This window comes from Theobroma umbraticum, unplaced genomic scaffold (genome assembly GCF_002168275.2).
Source record: "Theobroma umbraticum cultivar Fairchild unplaced genomic scaffold, ASM216827v3 scaffold_147.0, whole genome shotgun sequence".
Classification (NCBI taxonomy): Eukaryota; Viridiplantae; Streptophyta; class Magnoliopsida; order Malvales; family Malvaceae; genus Theobroma; species Theobroma umbraticum.
Genome location: NW_018397259.1, coordinates 2,043,675 through 2,059,968, shown reverse-complemented (window position 1 = coordinate 2,059,968; position 16,294 = coordinate 2,043,675). Strand labels below are relative to the sequence as shown.

Below are 16,294 nucleotides of genomic sequence, written 5' to 3'. Positions count from 1 at the left end.
TCTTTTTTTATTTTTGCGCTTATGGCTATATGTGACAGTCCAACTCCAGTCCTGCCTAAGAAGTGTCTGATTGAGCAGACCAAGGGTGTGTGCCATGTGCTCTTTGGTTGCTTCGACAATGTTGAGTGAGAAATTGGAACCCAATACGGTAATTCAAACCCAATTTGAGAAATTGGAAAGAAGGCTCAAATCTTATGGCATAATAATAATAATAAAAGCTTAAAATTAATTATTCCTGAAGAAGTTTAAAATTAAAAACCAGTACAATTGAAACGTTAAAGGAAACCTGAAACAAAATGAATAGTTTACACTAATTATAGAAGAAACCTTCAATATAAGGGAAAAACAATGCTTTCAGCTAGCCATGGTAGGGTGAATTTTATAGTAAAGCGACAGAGATGCCTGTTTATCCTCCTAGAAACGCAGCTTTGACCTTATGTCTAGCAACTATCGTGTTTGTATAAGCAAGCTTCAAGCTTACATGAGATCAAAGCAAGTCATTGCTGTAAGACCATGGTGCCGGTATACCATCAGTTTACCTGTGAAGGAAACTGTAATCACCTGGTTCAGTCATGACTGGAACAGGAGAATATGTTTCGCATTCTTGGTCCACGAGTAATTTTTTAATCATATAAAGTCTTATGATCCTTGATGTTTGGCAGTTGTTTTTACTTGGTGGCGGTAAACCCAATCTTTCTGATAAATTGATGAATCATAATATATTAATATAATAGTTTTCGTGGGAGTTCTGGGCCTTGTATATCTGAGGGAGGTTTATGCAGTATCTGGTGTAGAACGTTTTAGTGTAACATTACATATCACTTCTTTTCCAAAAGGAAAATCTGATCATTACTTCCTCATTAAGTCTGCTTTAGTTGAAGTTCTGCATAGCCATCTTGATTCCTGTGGATTCTTACGCTGCATCAAATTGTTCGTTGCCCATTCCCTGACTTTGCCATGCTGCTTGAAGCATTTCTTGTGGCATAATCACAAGAAATAGAGTTGGTGAATATGACAAGTTTTTAGCCATTTTTTCTTTTCTGAGGAAGTTTGAATTACTTCCACCAGTTGCTTGTTGGACAGCCACAGTCTAATTATGGCTGTTGATGGTATTTTACATACGTGGAAGAATACTGGAAAGTTACCCCTCTTTGTGTTCTTCAAAGATACAAGGTATTGTTCATATAGCAATCAGCGTTTAGTTCTTTTGCTAAAAGATCGATAGCTGCCTAATCATATTGATTCTGATTCAACCTACTTGGAACACTATCCTTTGACATAAGATTATAGGATAGTAGGATAATTATGATTTAAACCCAGATTTCAACCTCAACACCCACCCACCCACCCACCCCCCCTTTTTCCTCTTTCCCATAAAAATCATGCAGTCAGGCTTTTGGGTTTTTACAATTAAGTTGTACTCTGAAACATCAGTTATGTTGTTTTATTATTCTTTGATTATATCAAATTAATAATGTATAGTTTTATAACAATTTTGGCAGGAATGTTCTCAAGAATGATGAACTGGGAATAGAAATAGCACACATCGCACTTCCAGCAACACTTGCTTTGATGGCAGACCCTATTGCTTCGCTAATAGACACAGCATTCATTGGCCGTATAGGTTTGTGGTCATTTTCTTCTGGCATGATTATGCGATATACAATGTATATACAGCACTAGTACACTTCAAAGACAAAATTACCTTATTGGTCGGATGGAAACGATAGAAAAGTTGTTTCTCTGTTTCTAAGTGATGCTACATATCCTACTAAAAAGATGTGAATTTTCTATGTTCTTAACATGAAACTGTTTCACAGCCTCTTATTTTGTTCTAATTGCCATAAGATAATGCAAGATTATAGAGGCCTGCATATTTGCATAAAGAAGCAAATAGTTTCCTTTGATTATGATTTTGGAAGTAGAAGCTATTGCTTCACCCGGATTGTATCCGTACAGTGTTGGTCAATTTATAAGTACTTTCATATAGTGTCAGTATCATCAGTGGCTCCGTTATCTGTTTGCCATATACGTAGCTGATGTTTTTGATTCTCAGCCACCATTCATTTGTCTGACATCTCTGCTTGCACCAAACAACAACAACAACAACAATAATAATAATAATAATATTTTGGTTCAATTTTTACATTTTGTTCATATAGGTTCTGTGGAGCTTGCTGCTGTAGGAGTTTCAGTTGCACTTTTTAATCAAGTATCAAGGATTACAATGTTTCCACTAGTCAGTATTACTACTTCTTTTGTTGCTCGGGAAGATGCTACCAGCAGATCAAGTGCTGAAGCAGAGCAAGATGAAATTCTTGAAAGGGGTCCTGTTGTTGACCATGAAATGGAAGAGCTTATGCCTCTTGTTGGTATGCTTTCCACATATTCTCTCCCCTGTTTTTGTTGAAAGGCTATTATGAGAGTGAATAAATTGCATTCTTAGATTACGTTCATATACATATACACATGAAGTTCTTTTCTAGTTTATTCTAAACAGTATCTTGACTATATCTGTTACATTTAGCGTGTTTAGGCTTCTCAGTAACTTTAGTAATGAGAATCACTATCGGCATTTGTAGCCTGCAGTAACACAAAAATGGCCGAGTCCAAGAATGAGAGAAGGCATATACCATCGGCATCTTCAGCTCTGGTTATTGGTAGCATGCTTGGGATCATTCAGACTTTCTTCCTCATTGTTGCTTCTAAACCTCTCTTAAGTTACATGGGTGTAAATTCTGTGAGTGTTCCTTTAGCATTTCCCTGGTGGCTGCAATTTCAGACATTGGCTCTCATTTCTTGCATGCTTTCTAAACTATGAATACATGCCTCAAGGCCCCCGTTAATATTAATATAGTTCTTTTCCTATTGTTGTTGGTTATCTTGCTAAGAAAGTGGATATGATGTCTTTTTTTTCTGGTAGTTGGTGTGATTATTTCACATACCTATGTCTAACCATCTTATAGTACATTTTCAGAGAAGTTTTCTTGAAGGTTGAGTGGGTTGCACCACTTTTATAATCGTTTATGGTGCTATATAAGAATGCTTAATATCAGGTAGCAATGGACTGATCAACAAAGTAAACATGTGTCCTTTTGCCGACTTTTCTTTCGCCAATGCCTATATTAAGTAAACATTTTCAAAAATGTAAAATTCAGAAATGATGAAGTGAGAATACCCCGTTAATTTTAGAAACTAAACCATCATGAAATACAATATAAAACTTATATCTTTATGAGGTCCTTACAACTTTTACAGTTTAATGATGGCTGAAGGGTCTTGCCCTTCATCATCTTTGAAACATGTTACCTCTTAGGCCAGCAATCACTGACTTGTCTAAATAAAGGACTGATAGGCAGTTGGTGTACTAATTGTTTTCTAGTTTATGCTTTTAGTACTGTTGTGCAGATACCTTACATTACCAGTAGCCTTTTGACCTGTCAAATGATTTCTGATCTAAATACAAGAGATAAATTTGGAAGGTTTTAATGGTACCTTAGTAAGGTTAGAAGGTGAAATGATTTCTCTGATTTCAGTTAATGTAAATGGACAACGGTTGTATTCAATGCTTTGCCTTCCATGACTATCAGAAATACTATTGCTTCATACTATGAAGATACTCTGTGGAACATTAAAATAAAATTCCCTCGCGGTTAAGACTGGGAATTCTCTTTTGTCATGAAGCATTAGACAAGTGCATTTGTGTATGCATATCCTAGATCACCGAGTTTAAATTTGATTATATAATTTCTAATTAATGTGGATTTTGACTGCAAATTTTGAATATGCAGGTGACTGCTTCTAAGAAAATTTAGTCAAGAGTGTCTTCTTTTCAACCAATTGGACTTTTCCTCTCCCATAATCACTAATTCTGTCTTTTATTTCAGTTCTGTAATATGTTACGTGTATGCCAGAGTCATAAAGTAATGGTTAATTCTAATATATTGAATGAATATCAGAGAGGTCCAGTTTTATAGAAGTGGAAGAGGACAGTAGAGGTGGTCATATATGATTCATACTTTTAATTCACAATAGTTTATAATGCAGAAGTTATAATGTTTAAAGTGGCTCTTCCCCAATCAGATTTTCTTAATTGTTGTAAAGTATTGTTGATTGAACTGGAGTGAAAGGCATTCAGATTCTTTTCTGATAAATCACTGTGAAGAAGTGTCACTAGGTTTATAGAAGGTTCTCAGTTTAGTTTCTTAACAGCAATTGCCTAGACCGAATCCTGCTGCTTGAAATGAACTCATCCTTTTTGATCCCCAAGACTATAAAAATGCTGCATCTTTATTGTTTCTCCAAATTATGTTAGCCTCTAATTTTTCTACCAATGTTTAGTGTAATGGTACTAATTTTGCTTTTGCAGGAATCTCCTATGCTCAAGCCAGCACAACAATACTTGACAATAAGATCACTTGGTGCTCCAGCTCTTCTTCTCTCTTTAGCTGTGCAAGGGGTTTTTCGAGGCTTAAAGGATACCAGAACTCCTTTATATGCTATCAGTAAGCCAGCTTTCCTGTTAATTATATTCAAGTTAATTTTTCTTGGTGGCAAAGCAATTGGCAATATCAACTTGTGTGGACCTATTAGGAAAATCCCATGAAAGGAATTCACTGAATTGTGCTCTTAACATTTGAAATTACTATATTTCCATTGATTTAATGAATTTTTTCCACATTTACATTGAATATCATTTTTGAGGATTTTTGTAATGCTGCCATTTCTTCAATGGAATAAACGCATTCATGAGTAGGATATGTGTCTTCAGATGTTAGAAAAACCATTTTGAAATCATACTTGTCCTAAGGGATTCTCTATCACCCATTTATGAATGGAAAACATTGTACAGTTGCAAGGATTTTCATTCTTTATCTGAGTCTACTTCTTTAAGCGGTACTTCACTTTTGTGGGTTAACTGCCCCTAATCTTCTTCAGTTTGCAATTGCTAATGTAGTTGTAGGAGATTCAGCGAATGTTCTTATGGACCCAATATTCATATTCACATTTGGTCTGGGCGTCAAAGGTGCAGCCATTGCTCATGTCCTTTCTCAGTAAGTTACATATGTTTTTGCTGATTCATTTTTATTGGTTTCTTACATGTTGGCTGCATCTTCTGTCTGGTCTTTTGATGTGCCTTCATCTCAGTTAATCACTTAGTGCATTATTTTTGTAGGTATTTAATTGTTCTCATGCTCTTTTGGAGATTAGTTGACAAAGTTGATTTGTTACCTCCAAGTTTTAAAGAACTACAATTTGGTCAATTTCTAAAAAATGGTGAGTGTTTTAATTATGGTATTTAACAAACTCAAAGGATGTTAATTGTTTTAATTAATCACATTTCATGGTTCAGTAGGGACTTCTAATCCAGTTTTTATTCTCTTCAACTTTCATGCCAATTGAGTTACCTTAGTTATTGGGAGAAGAAAATGATATAGAACACTGACAGGACTATGATATCTGCACGGATGACAACTTCAGGATTTCTGCTATTGGTGAAGGTAATTGCTGTGACGTTGTGTGTGACCATTGCAGCATCACTATCTGCTAGGCAGGGACCAACAACAATGGCTGCATTTCAGATTTGCTTGCAGATTTGGCTGGCAGCCTCTTTGCTTGCTGATGGATTGGCTGTTGCAGGACAGGTACGATTTTATTTACTTTAAGCAACTACCTTGATGATGTTTGTCCTGTACTTCCTATTTTTGCAACAAGTGCATTTCACTTAGACACTGGCTTCAGAATCAATCAGAAGCATAAGCTTTGTTGGCTGGTTTTCTTTAAAAATGTGCTATTGTTTTCAAGCAGACCACGGAAGGAATTAGGATTAAATAAAAAAAGATTTTGCAGTGTCTTGCTATTTGTTGCTTCAATGTATGCTTCCCTGCTTCTCACCTCTAACCCCCATAGAAGCGAGCTTCAATTTAGATGATTTTCCAAAGAGAAGAATACAACAGTTTCCAACTTTTCAGGCAATCCTTGCAAGTGCATTTGCAAAGAAGGATTATGAGAAGATTATAGCCAGTGCTTCCCGTGTGCTTCAGGTGCTAGTATTTCAAAGTTAGCCTTAGTGTTTCGCTTTTCTTCATGTTCTAAATTGCTCATGGTTTCTATCTGCAGATTGGTATTGTTTTGGGGCTTCTGCTATCATTTATTCTGGTAGTTGGTTTACAATTTGCTTCCAGACTATTCACAACGGACATTGATGTTTTGAATCTTATAAGCCTTGGCATTCCAGTACGACTCTCTTCCTTGATCAAAACCTACAAAATCATCTGTTCTGTTCTTGGAATACTAACTTGTTCTGGTATCAACATATTTCTTCTTGCTGATTAGTTCGTTGCAGCAACCCAACCCATCAATGCCTTAGCCTTTGTTTTTGATGGAGTGAACTATGGAGCTTCTGATTTCGCATACTCTGCCTACTCCATGGTTAGTTGAATAACAACCATTTTTACTGAATTTGAACAAGCATCAGCTTAGAATATGCACTGCAAATGTAGTGCAAAGGGTGAAGTACTTTGTAATAATCAAAACCACCAATTAATTCCAACACTGTTTAAAACTTTCTATGTTCTTCTTTATTTAATTTTCTTCAGCCTTTCTGTAGGTTTTGGTTGCAGTTATGAGCATCTTTTGCTTATTCATACTATCATCCAGTCATGGCTATGTTGGCATCTGGGTTGCTTTATCAATCTTTATGAGTTTGCGCGTGATCGCTGGTCTTTTGAGGTAATACCTTCAAGTAAGAATTGTGTTATTATCTTTTTTTTTTTCTCTTTCTTTCTGTTTTTCTCTGGAGAAGTAATCAGCTCTGCTCTTCTGCTCTGCTGCTTTCTGATAAACCAAAGGAAAAACTTTTTCTTTTCTTTCCCATCCATCAGGTACTTTAACCCAATAAATAGAATCAAATAACCTTATAGTCATCTTTCACAGTTATGTTGTAGTATGTAAGAGTTTTAGACAATGAATATCCTAACCGAAATTGGAAAATTCTGTCTGGCTCTAACAATTTCACATCAACATGTTCAGGATAGGTACTGGCATGGGGCCTTGGAGCTTTCTCAGGAGCTGACAGCTGCAAACATATCACTTACCTTGAGTTTCTTTTTCTCTTGGACGCTGCACTTTGATATTGCTGATGGTGATTTATATTTAATGATTAAATCCATTTCCCTTGTTTTGGCAACACAGTGAGAGGTATTTCAGATTCATGTTGATTATTGAATTTCTCCATCTTTTCCTCTCTCCATCCGCTTATCAACCCAACATGTCAAACCTTCCACCTGCATTTGCTCAATATCCTTGTTCTTCACAGATCCAGGGATCTCTGAAAAAACCAACATACAGAATGATATTTGACCTATATTCATGAACTTCTTGCAGTTCTTTGTTCCATATTTGTTCAAGATCCAGAGCAGCATCTACAAAATTGTCTCAAGTTTCAGGTCATTGTTTCAAGATGTTTACCATAAACAATCATACAAACTGTAGAAACAAATGTGGGTTGAGACATATCTTTAACCATATTGTATCGCAAAAGCCAGGAGGTAAAACAATTGGAAAACCTTTCATAATCAAAGCTATCAAAACGGAATTTCTTCATATGGACGAAGCATATAGAGTGAGTGCAACTACCATTGCCTTAAGTATACACAAACAAGCTTAGCTGAGTAGGCTTGGGGTGTATGGATATAGGGAAAAGATAAAATGGATGGTTAATCATTTACTGTCTTTTACTAAAAAATATCAGTTCCTTGGAAATGCTACCAACCTAAACCACATCTCTCCACAAAGGGAAGCCTTCCACCTCCTGGAAATGGTATTAGATGACTTAAAAAAAAACTCTTTCCTCCCCAGTTTCCATTGAAGAGGACCACTGACCTACGAAACTTTGCAACAAAATTGCATCACGACTCCCAATGACCATGTATAACATTATAATTAGATGATTAATATAAGGTAATCTCATTGATAAAATAAATACAAAGCTCTGCAGACATTTACATTTAATATCTGGATTTAGTAGGGATATGATGTTGATATCCACTGCTACTAGAAAAATAGAGAAAATAGTCATTTTCTGGTCACCAATCCTAAAAAGGGTCAGTCTCAGTCTGATGAGTTATAAGTATCCCTTGCACCAACTGCCTACCCACCCTTCCCTGCATAATGGCCAACAAGCTCCTATTTTAATTGGGTTGGGGGAAGCTTTTTGCATATATATATATATATATATATATTTGGCCAATGTCCCTTTAGCTGTTGAAACAGGGCTACATAAGACACATATTTTTGGTTTCTCCTACTTATCCATTATTCATATATAAATTAAACAAACGTAATTCCAAACCATCCATTATTCACAAAATTGAAGAAGAGAAACCCTTTTTTGTTTCAATTAAATGACATTAAACAGAGCAGAATACCATCAGCAACAACACCAAACCCGCTACTCGATATTGAATACTCTACCTTTGTTGCCCTGCTTCCCAGCTTCTTCGGAGTTAACCCTATTTTGCTGTGTCTTGTTTATTTCATTGGATAAATTGCACATAATTCCCTACAACTGTCTACTAATTTTAAATAGTCCTAGTTAAAACCAGTTTATTAAACTAATTGTTGGATTTAATATTTTATCCATTTAGATTATGCATCTTAAATTTCCAACTAATACATATAAATATATGGAAGGACATTTGTGATTACCTAATCTGGCAGCCTATTTGACACCATTGTCCATTTACTACAAATGCCATTGCCAAACCAAAGTCGACCACACCACCCAAAAGAAAACTAAAATAAGACGGTGTGATGTAAAATTTGCATTTTTATATTTCAAAGCAACATATTGGATTCCAAATCCACCACTTTAGCTTTTGTCTGATTTGATAAGTGGGAAGAATAAAGAAAGGAACATAACAAAAGACAATATGTGAAGATGGTATCACCACCTTTCTCACAATTCCTACAAAAGCAAATGAAATTTGCCCTTCATTCTAATCCTCACTGTCCAAATCAATCCCTGTGGTTTTTAACAACCAAATAAAGCTTGCCATGATTCCTCCCTCGTTAAGAACCTCAACTTGTCACTGTCCATCTTCCCATTCTAACTGCATTTTCCCCATTTTCTGTGCTTATTTCTTTTTGTAAAATGGAGCTTAATTTGATTAGTGGGAAAAACTTATAGAAAGAAATGTATGGCAACTAAGGCACCGAAAGGTGAAGTGGGAGGGGCAAGCTCCCACTCAACTTTTTCTTCACTTTTCTATTATTTCAATAAAGGAAGAGGAGGTGAAAAAACCACATGAAAAGGGCAAAGAGAATTTCGCCATGCTTTTTTTCCTCTCTTACTCCCCTTTTGAACCTTATATGAGAATGAATGTCATCAATTCCAAATGATCTATCAACAACTAATTTGCAGACGAATCATAGCTCCCACCCAAAATCCATGTACCCAAAAGGGATTTAAAGACTGCAACACATGATGCTTTTGTTCATTCCTTCATCCCAAATATAATTTGTGAAATATATATATATATATATATATATATATATATATAACATGGTTTGTCTTGGTCAGTCCATGCATCAAGAATAATGCAACTGGCCTAGTTGATAGGTAAGGAAGGCTAAAGGTGGGCTACAAGTTTGTACGAGAGAGATTCTAAATTTTTAGCTGAATCCCTCCTCCCTCTCGTACCAAAATGAATAATACCTGCTGCACTACCCACTTTGATAGTGTAGTTTTCTTTGGTGGGAGACCAGAAAACACCTAGGCATCTCACCTGACACTCACGTGACCATGTATCAATTGGAGAATAATGTTCCTCTGCAATAAAGTTTTGATCAGCTTGGGAGAATACACATCCCCAAGCATTAAAAATGTAAACCTAGCATCAGATCTTCCCTGTTAAGATTTAAGAATCAATTATAAATAGCCTTTTCTACCACACAACTGGTATCTTTAATCCAAATCTCAAGATTTCCATGCCATTCCAATAACCCTCCACCAATACCAATGAGATAAGATTGAAAACGATTAGCATAATAGAGCACAAGACAGATAGAGACATTGATTAAGGAGAAATTATACTAGTAGCAGTAGTCGTATGTGACAATGAAGGTATTGGAATAGGAATAAGCAATAAACTATAGTTGAATGTTACATCATTATCATCATCATCATCATCATCAAAGGATCATAAATTTCTCCACCCTATTCTTCCACATTACAGGCACCAATAATTATTGATTCCAAACTACATTAGAAGATACAAATTTTCCACTACCGTATCTCCAAAAATTTTGACCAAACCCAGAAAAACCATCCAACTGTCTGAGATGAGAACTTCATGATCCTTCTTCATTTGGTTTCTCACAACGGTGATAATGAATATAACAGGCAAAGGATAAAAGTAAACATAGGATCTTGGTTTTCCATTGTCATCGAACAAAAGTCTCTCATCATAAAGAAAAAAGGGCAAAAAATAAAATGACAGCAATAGAAATCTAATTTTTGAAATATTGGAAGAAAAAAGACCTAGCCTGGGCATAATTTCTTTAAACATAACCCAGAGGTTATCTCAACCTTTTCTAACTGTTTTTGTTGTAATAATAAATGGTGAAAAATGAATTTCCCTTGTCAACTGACCTTCCCTCCTGCTTTCACCTTGCGTTACTGTTTACCTTCCTTCCACATTCATCACCAACAAAATCCCAAAAAATACAAATGTTATATACCAAAACCTTTTAGTTGTCTCTACCTCAGGGCTCAGTGCGACTGATTTCAGTTTTGCTGAGCCACAAGCTGATCAAGCTGCATTTGCTCTAGCCATGCTCCCAACACAGCATGATCAACAGGATCAATTTGAGTGTTCAAATTAGAACCCTCACTTGAAGAAACATTAGGTGCAACACCCGAGACAGGAGCTGCCATTTTGTCTTTGATCTCAGTGGGAGATTCTTTAACAAGAGATTGAACCCATGATAAATCAGGCTCTTCTCCATTGCCAAGCTCAAATGAAGATGACCTGCGAAGCTTGCCTAATTCATCTGCATTGACAGCCCAGTCTGGCTTCCCATTGGAGGACCCCCATTTTGACCAAGAATTTACTGGGGAACCTACAATGGCAGTAGAACCAGATCCCAGTTCCCGAGAGCTTAGGCTGCGAAATTGTTGCTGCTTCTCACGTTGAGCTAACATTGAAACCCGAGAACCCATTGGTGAGATCGGTTCTACATTTCGAGGAGACATCCTACCAGATAGAGAGGCCTGCAATAGAGGATGCTCAATATTTTTTGGAGAAAAATTTGTATTGATAGGTGATAACACACTTTGCTGCTGCTGAAATTGATTGAGAAGAGCAGACTTATGGGTGGGAGAGAATACTGCTGAAGCCAATGCTTGATCAGAGTACCGCGGAGATGAGCTCTCAGCAGAAAAGAGATCATCAAGATTTGATGGGGTCAGGGTCTTCAATCGACCAGATCGGTTCAAAGAATTAGAACTCATAGATGGCTGAGTGAGGCTAGATAACTCATTTATCAGCTGTTGTTGCTGCACATCAAAATCTGGCAGCAAGTTGAAGTCTTCAGTTGGAATGTCTCTTGCATTAAGAGAAGATCTCAGGCGACTTGATTGAAGATTGCTTCCTGGAAGATGCAAGGCTGGAACATTAGGTTGTGGCCAGCCAACATTAGAATGAGACATGCCATTTGCAGACGGAGACATGGGAGGTGTGAAAGGTGACGGAGACATAACAGATACAGATGAAGGTGATCCAGGCAAGAGACTCAAGGCGGTAGCAAAATCCATGGCTGTAGCACCAGAAGTACTGGAACGAGGAGATGGTACAGCAGAACCGGTAGAGACATACAGAGGCCGGAGTTCCTCAGCAGTATGAGCAAAGAAGCATACTCTCCTTGCACAATTAGTACCATCCTTACACAGCCGCGTTCGGTATTGAGCAGGGTGTAGCCAGCATTCAAAAACACCATGAGCATATTCACACATATCTCCACGCCTACATGCCCCCTTGCGGAAATCAGGGCAAGGAACACAACTGTAATGAAACTTTCTAGGATCCCTTCTTCTAGCATTTTCCCCTGGGTGAACAAATGGACACTCTGTCCAATCATGGGAGTAAGCACGTGAACAAGGCCGCACTTTGAATGAATACATCCGGAACTCATCAGTTGAATAGATGCTGTTTTTGATATCCGGAAGAGATGGATCAACTGGGTATTCTTTCTTCTCTGACGCGGAAGAAATAGGAGCATCAGTTGACTTTGACTTCATAGGGGAATCTGAACCAGATGTTGGTGACCCATTTTCCTGAGAAGGGGATAGAGGAGGGGAGCTGGAATTGGCAACAGCTGTTGACACCCTTAGATTGCGCTCAAGAACAGAACTCTCAGTAGCAAGGAGTTCTCCAAGAGTTGATTTTAAAGCTTGAAGCTTCGGAGGAACAACAACAACGTCAACAGGAAGATGACCATTTGCATCAACCATGTTTGCATCAGCACCAGCGGCCAAAAGCAGCTTCACAACATCAATAGCATTCACAGCCCCACCTGAGGCAGCACAATGAAGGGCAGTGCTTTTGTCATGGCCACACGCACGATTAACATCAGCATCTGATGAAGATAGGATCAGTTTAATAACATCGATGCTACCATAGGTAGCCGCAACCATCAAAGGGGTTCTCTCCTCATTAACCATCTGCTTCGAACCCTTCTGACGACCATACCACAGCCCAACCTCATCAACACCAGAAGGATCGCGTTCAATGGTTAGTTTAAAGCCTTCAACATCATTATTTGCAGCAAGCTCAAGCAAGCTTGCAAAAGTATCTTCAGTCTCTACAGTCAAGTGATTCATATCTACGCTAGGATGTCTGCTATCTTCAAAAGAAATATTAGATGTTGTTGGAGACGGTGTGTGCTTTAACCGCTCCGATCCACAGCACATGCTTTCATTTGGTAAAAATCCAACTGAGATTTAGAAACAGCACCCATTAGAATCAACCTGTGGAAAAACGTCGACTTCATATATACGATCAAATATTCCAAAAGATATTATTGGAAAAAGAAATAAACCCACTTGGGATTTTAAGACAACAACAGAAGACACCAAGTCAGTGTTTATCCAAGAAGATGTCAACCAAACAAGAGATGCTACTGGAAAATTAAATTTAGATTTAGAACAAAAGTGACTTTAGGATTTAAATAATAGTAAGGAGCTTAACATCCAGATAGATCATCAGAAGAGAAAAACGAAAAGCATACTACAGGGAATAATAAATTCCTTTTACTTTGAAAGAAAATAAAATTACTACATATTTTCCAAATATCTGCATAGAACAAACATGCTGTGTTTTTGTATAATATTATTAATTAATATTACAGAAAATTATAGTTAAAAAATTTTATATATATATATATATATATATATATATGAAGTTTGGCTTAAGGGAGGAACTGGTAAGAAGAAAAAACGAAAACACTGGTCTGTTTTGCAGCCGCAAAAATTTGAGGCTTTCACCTTTTAAAGGTCCTGAATATAAGAAAACTAGTCATTTAACTTCTAACAAGCTTTATCAAAAATAACCAAAAAGAACTTCAGAGAAAACAATATTGAATCTCTTCCATTTTCTTTCTCAACTTTCATTCAGTTTTTCCCAGTAACCAAACATTAACATCGGTCAAAAAAAAATTTTTAAATGAAAATGAACTTTAAAAACACTCACTATATTAAGATTGAAGGATCTTGAAACAAATCTTTCAATGGTCATCGCTATCAAACTAAAATAAATTTATTAAAAAAATTAGAAGGACGTAAAGGAAACACTGAGAACGAAGAGGAAAATAGCAAAAGAGATCTGATTTTGGAGCAATCAAAATAAAAAATTTTAGCTAAAAAAGAAAGTGAAAAAAAAAAACAAAACCAGACAAGCCCCGTGAACAAGATCTTTCTCACATGTGATCAACCCACTCATTACATGAAAAACAACACAAAGATATCAGAAAACAGTTTTTCTTTAAGTAAACAAAAGACTGAACTTGAACTAAAACAAACAAAAAGTCTTACCAGTTTAAGAATCCATCTCTGTTGTAAGAAACCAATAAAAAAGGAGAGGTTTTAACAGATCTACTTGGAAAAAGAAGAAATGGGTCCTGGAGATATAGCTTGAGAGTGAAGAAAAAAATTCTGATCTTCAATTAAATTTCTGTTTTCTTTTTATTTTCGGGGAGTTAAGTTAGATAGAGGGAGTTCTCAGAAAAGGAACAGCTGCTTCTTCTTCTTCTCATCTCTATTTCCGATGTTACTGGTGCTTTTTCTTTCATGAAAAAATACAAAAACCAATAACAATTAAAAATTATAAAAAAAAAAAAAGAAGAAACCCCCATTAAATTTTTTGAAGAATTTCTATATTTCTTTTACTAGATAAAATCCCCTATCCAATTAAAAGGAAAGAGAAAAAGAAACTAAAATAAAAAAGGCCAACGCACTGAGATGACGTTAATTGAGTGTAGCTTTGAATATTCCTCCTAACCAATCAAATAGAAACGCGTCATTTCCATCGGGAAAGCAGGTCATTAAAAATTAAAGTTAAGGTTATTTGTGTCATTTTAAGACAAGAAATGGTTCCGGGTTTTTTACGTGGCGTTGATCGATTGGCTCTTGGTGTTTTTAACTGGGACAACCCTTTGACAGACAACCTAAGTTGATGTGTAATAATTTAACCTTGTCCCTGGGTCAAATTCCATAGAAATTCAACCTAAATTCACGTTACATGACGGTTAAATTTTTGAAAAAGTAGCTATCGACTGCAACCTTTCTTACCAGAGACCACGAAACGAAACTTGAGCTGGCACTGTTTCATTGGCAATGGCAACGTAAGGCGACATTCATTTTCCCTTAACTACCCTCCATTGGTTCTCGAAAAGGCATCCGTATCCCATTTTTGGCCAATACAATTTTGACACCTCATTTCTGTCAATTAAGCAAAATTAACTTTCTAGGTCTAACTGGAGTGTGAACGCAACTGAGAACCGGATGAGGAGGTGGAAAGCTTGGAGGGGTGACCGGTTAGGTGAGCAAATGGGGGAGAGGTGACTGGAGGTGCCGGTGAAAGCGCGGCCGTGCGCGAGAAGGGGATTCAACTAGGATTTATAAAGAAATATGGCGTCCGCCAATGAGAGACGCACTAAAAGGGCTTTCCAGCGTTCCAAGGGCGGACTTGAAAAGCATTAGTTGATTTTGGTTAATTGTGGAGTCAAATCACAGAGGGGGCAAAAAAAGCATGGAGCACCAACAATACGAGAAATAAATTTATTTGTGTATCCAAATTTTTATAATCCAAAAAAGCAATTCATTAACAATAAATAAACATGACAAAGGAATGATAAAAATTTTTTAAAAAATAAAATAGAATATATATAAACTCTTTAAAATTTTAATAATATTAATTAAAGTCAAATAAATTTCAACATAAACATAAAATATGTAGGAATTCTTTTTTTTGGTTACATACAAAATAATTTAAATGTTTGACATGTATCGATTTAATCAAATTGTTTTAATTTTATAATTAAAATATATCTACATATTAATTCTTATTAACAACAGATCTGTAATTTGTTTGAAATCAATTTAAAGAATTTATAATTAAAATATAGGGTTTTTGTTTGTCCCCCTCCCCCGATAAAATAAAGATGTGTACAAAGGTGAAGGGTGAGTACTATCTTGTTCAGTTGAAAACTGCACGGCGAAATGGGAAAACTTTGGCAGCCGCCCCAGTTGACCATAACCGAAAGAAATTATATTATTTAATTATTCGCAATTATTTTCGTAAGCTAAGTACTTAAAAGAAGGGGAGATTCTTGCATGTGATGCATAGGGGGTTCCATCAAGGTGTCAGCAATATACGAGCCGCTGATGTGGCAGATTCTTTTGCGACGGAGAGGATAGATGCTGATGAAGCCCACTACTTAAGTTAATGGCACTTGTTGTCGTTACGTCAGTAGGGTGCTACACCGGCCTGGTTTTGAAATTGTAACTTAACCTTGAGAAAAAACTACATCTTTGTTTTACCTTTTCCAATAAAAATGTTATATATAAATAAAATATTTATTCACCTTTATTTTTTATTCCAAAGTAGGACTTGGATTTAAACATCACTGTTTGTTCGGGCCCAACAAGAATACAAGGTAAGGGCAGGCCTGCTATTTATTTATTATTATTATTATTTTGCTAGAAGGAGTGGCCATTGTTGACTTAGAAACACCT

The 16,294-nt window shown here is 36.4% G+C and overlaps 2 protein-coding genes across 7 annotated transcripts; one reads left to right on the top strand and one right to left on the bottom strand.

Moving 5' to 3' along the window:
* Positions 1-335: 335 nt before the first annotated feature.
* On the top strand, positions 336-7,571 carry LOC110415144 (protein DETOXIFICATION 42-like). 5 transcript variants are annotated; one of them, XM_021426685.2, is made up of 14 exons: positions 338-1,173; positions 1,503-1,624; positions 2,163-2,372; positions 2,583-2,740; positions 4,370-4,505; positions 4,958-5,054; positions 5,177-5,277; positions 5,482-5,645; positions 5,973-6,044; positions 6,121-6,237; positions 6,337-6,432; positions 6,611-6,732; positions 7,038-7,200; positions 7,387-7,571. In XM_021426685.2, exons 1-13 carry the CDS (start codon positions 1,097-1,099, stop codon positions 7,195-7,197), a joined length of 1,632 nt encoding a protein of 543 aa, XP_021282360.1. In that variant the 5' UTR covers positions 338-1,096; the 3' UTR covers positions 7,198-7,200; positions 7,387-7,571. The 5 variants fall into 5 exon arrangements, 4 of the variants coding, with proteins under 4 accessions (XP_021282361.1, XP_021282360.1, XP_021282359.1 ...); XR_002445078.1 differs by having other exon boundaries at positions 342-1,173; positions 7,033-7,200; positions 7,387-7,569; XM_021426684.1 differs by lacking the exon at positions 7,387-7,571 and having other exon boundaries at positions 7,038-7,380.
* A 2,544-nt stretch (positions 7,572-10,115) lies between these two features.
* Positions 10,116-14,500, bottom strand: OXS2 (CCCH-type zinc finger protein with ARM repeat domain-containing protein). 2 transcript variants are annotated; one of them, XM_021426353.2, is made up of 2 exons: positions 14,093-14,500; positions 10,116-13,030 (listed from the first exon to the last, which is right to left on the bottom strand). In XM_021426353.2, the coding sequence occupies exon 2, from the start codon at positions 12,971-12,973 to the stop codon at positions 10,790-10,792; it is 2,184 nt and encodes a 727-aa protein (XP_021282028.1). In that variant the 5' UTR covers positions 12,974-13,030; positions 14,093-14,500; the 3' UTR covers positions 10,116-10,789. The 2 variants fall into 2 exon arrangements, with proteins under 2 accessions (XP_021282028.1, XP_021282027.1); XM_021426352.2 differs by having other exon boundaries at positions 10,116-12,996; positions 14,093-14,499.
* Between the last annotated feature and the right edge of the window lie 1,794 nt (positions 14,501-16,294).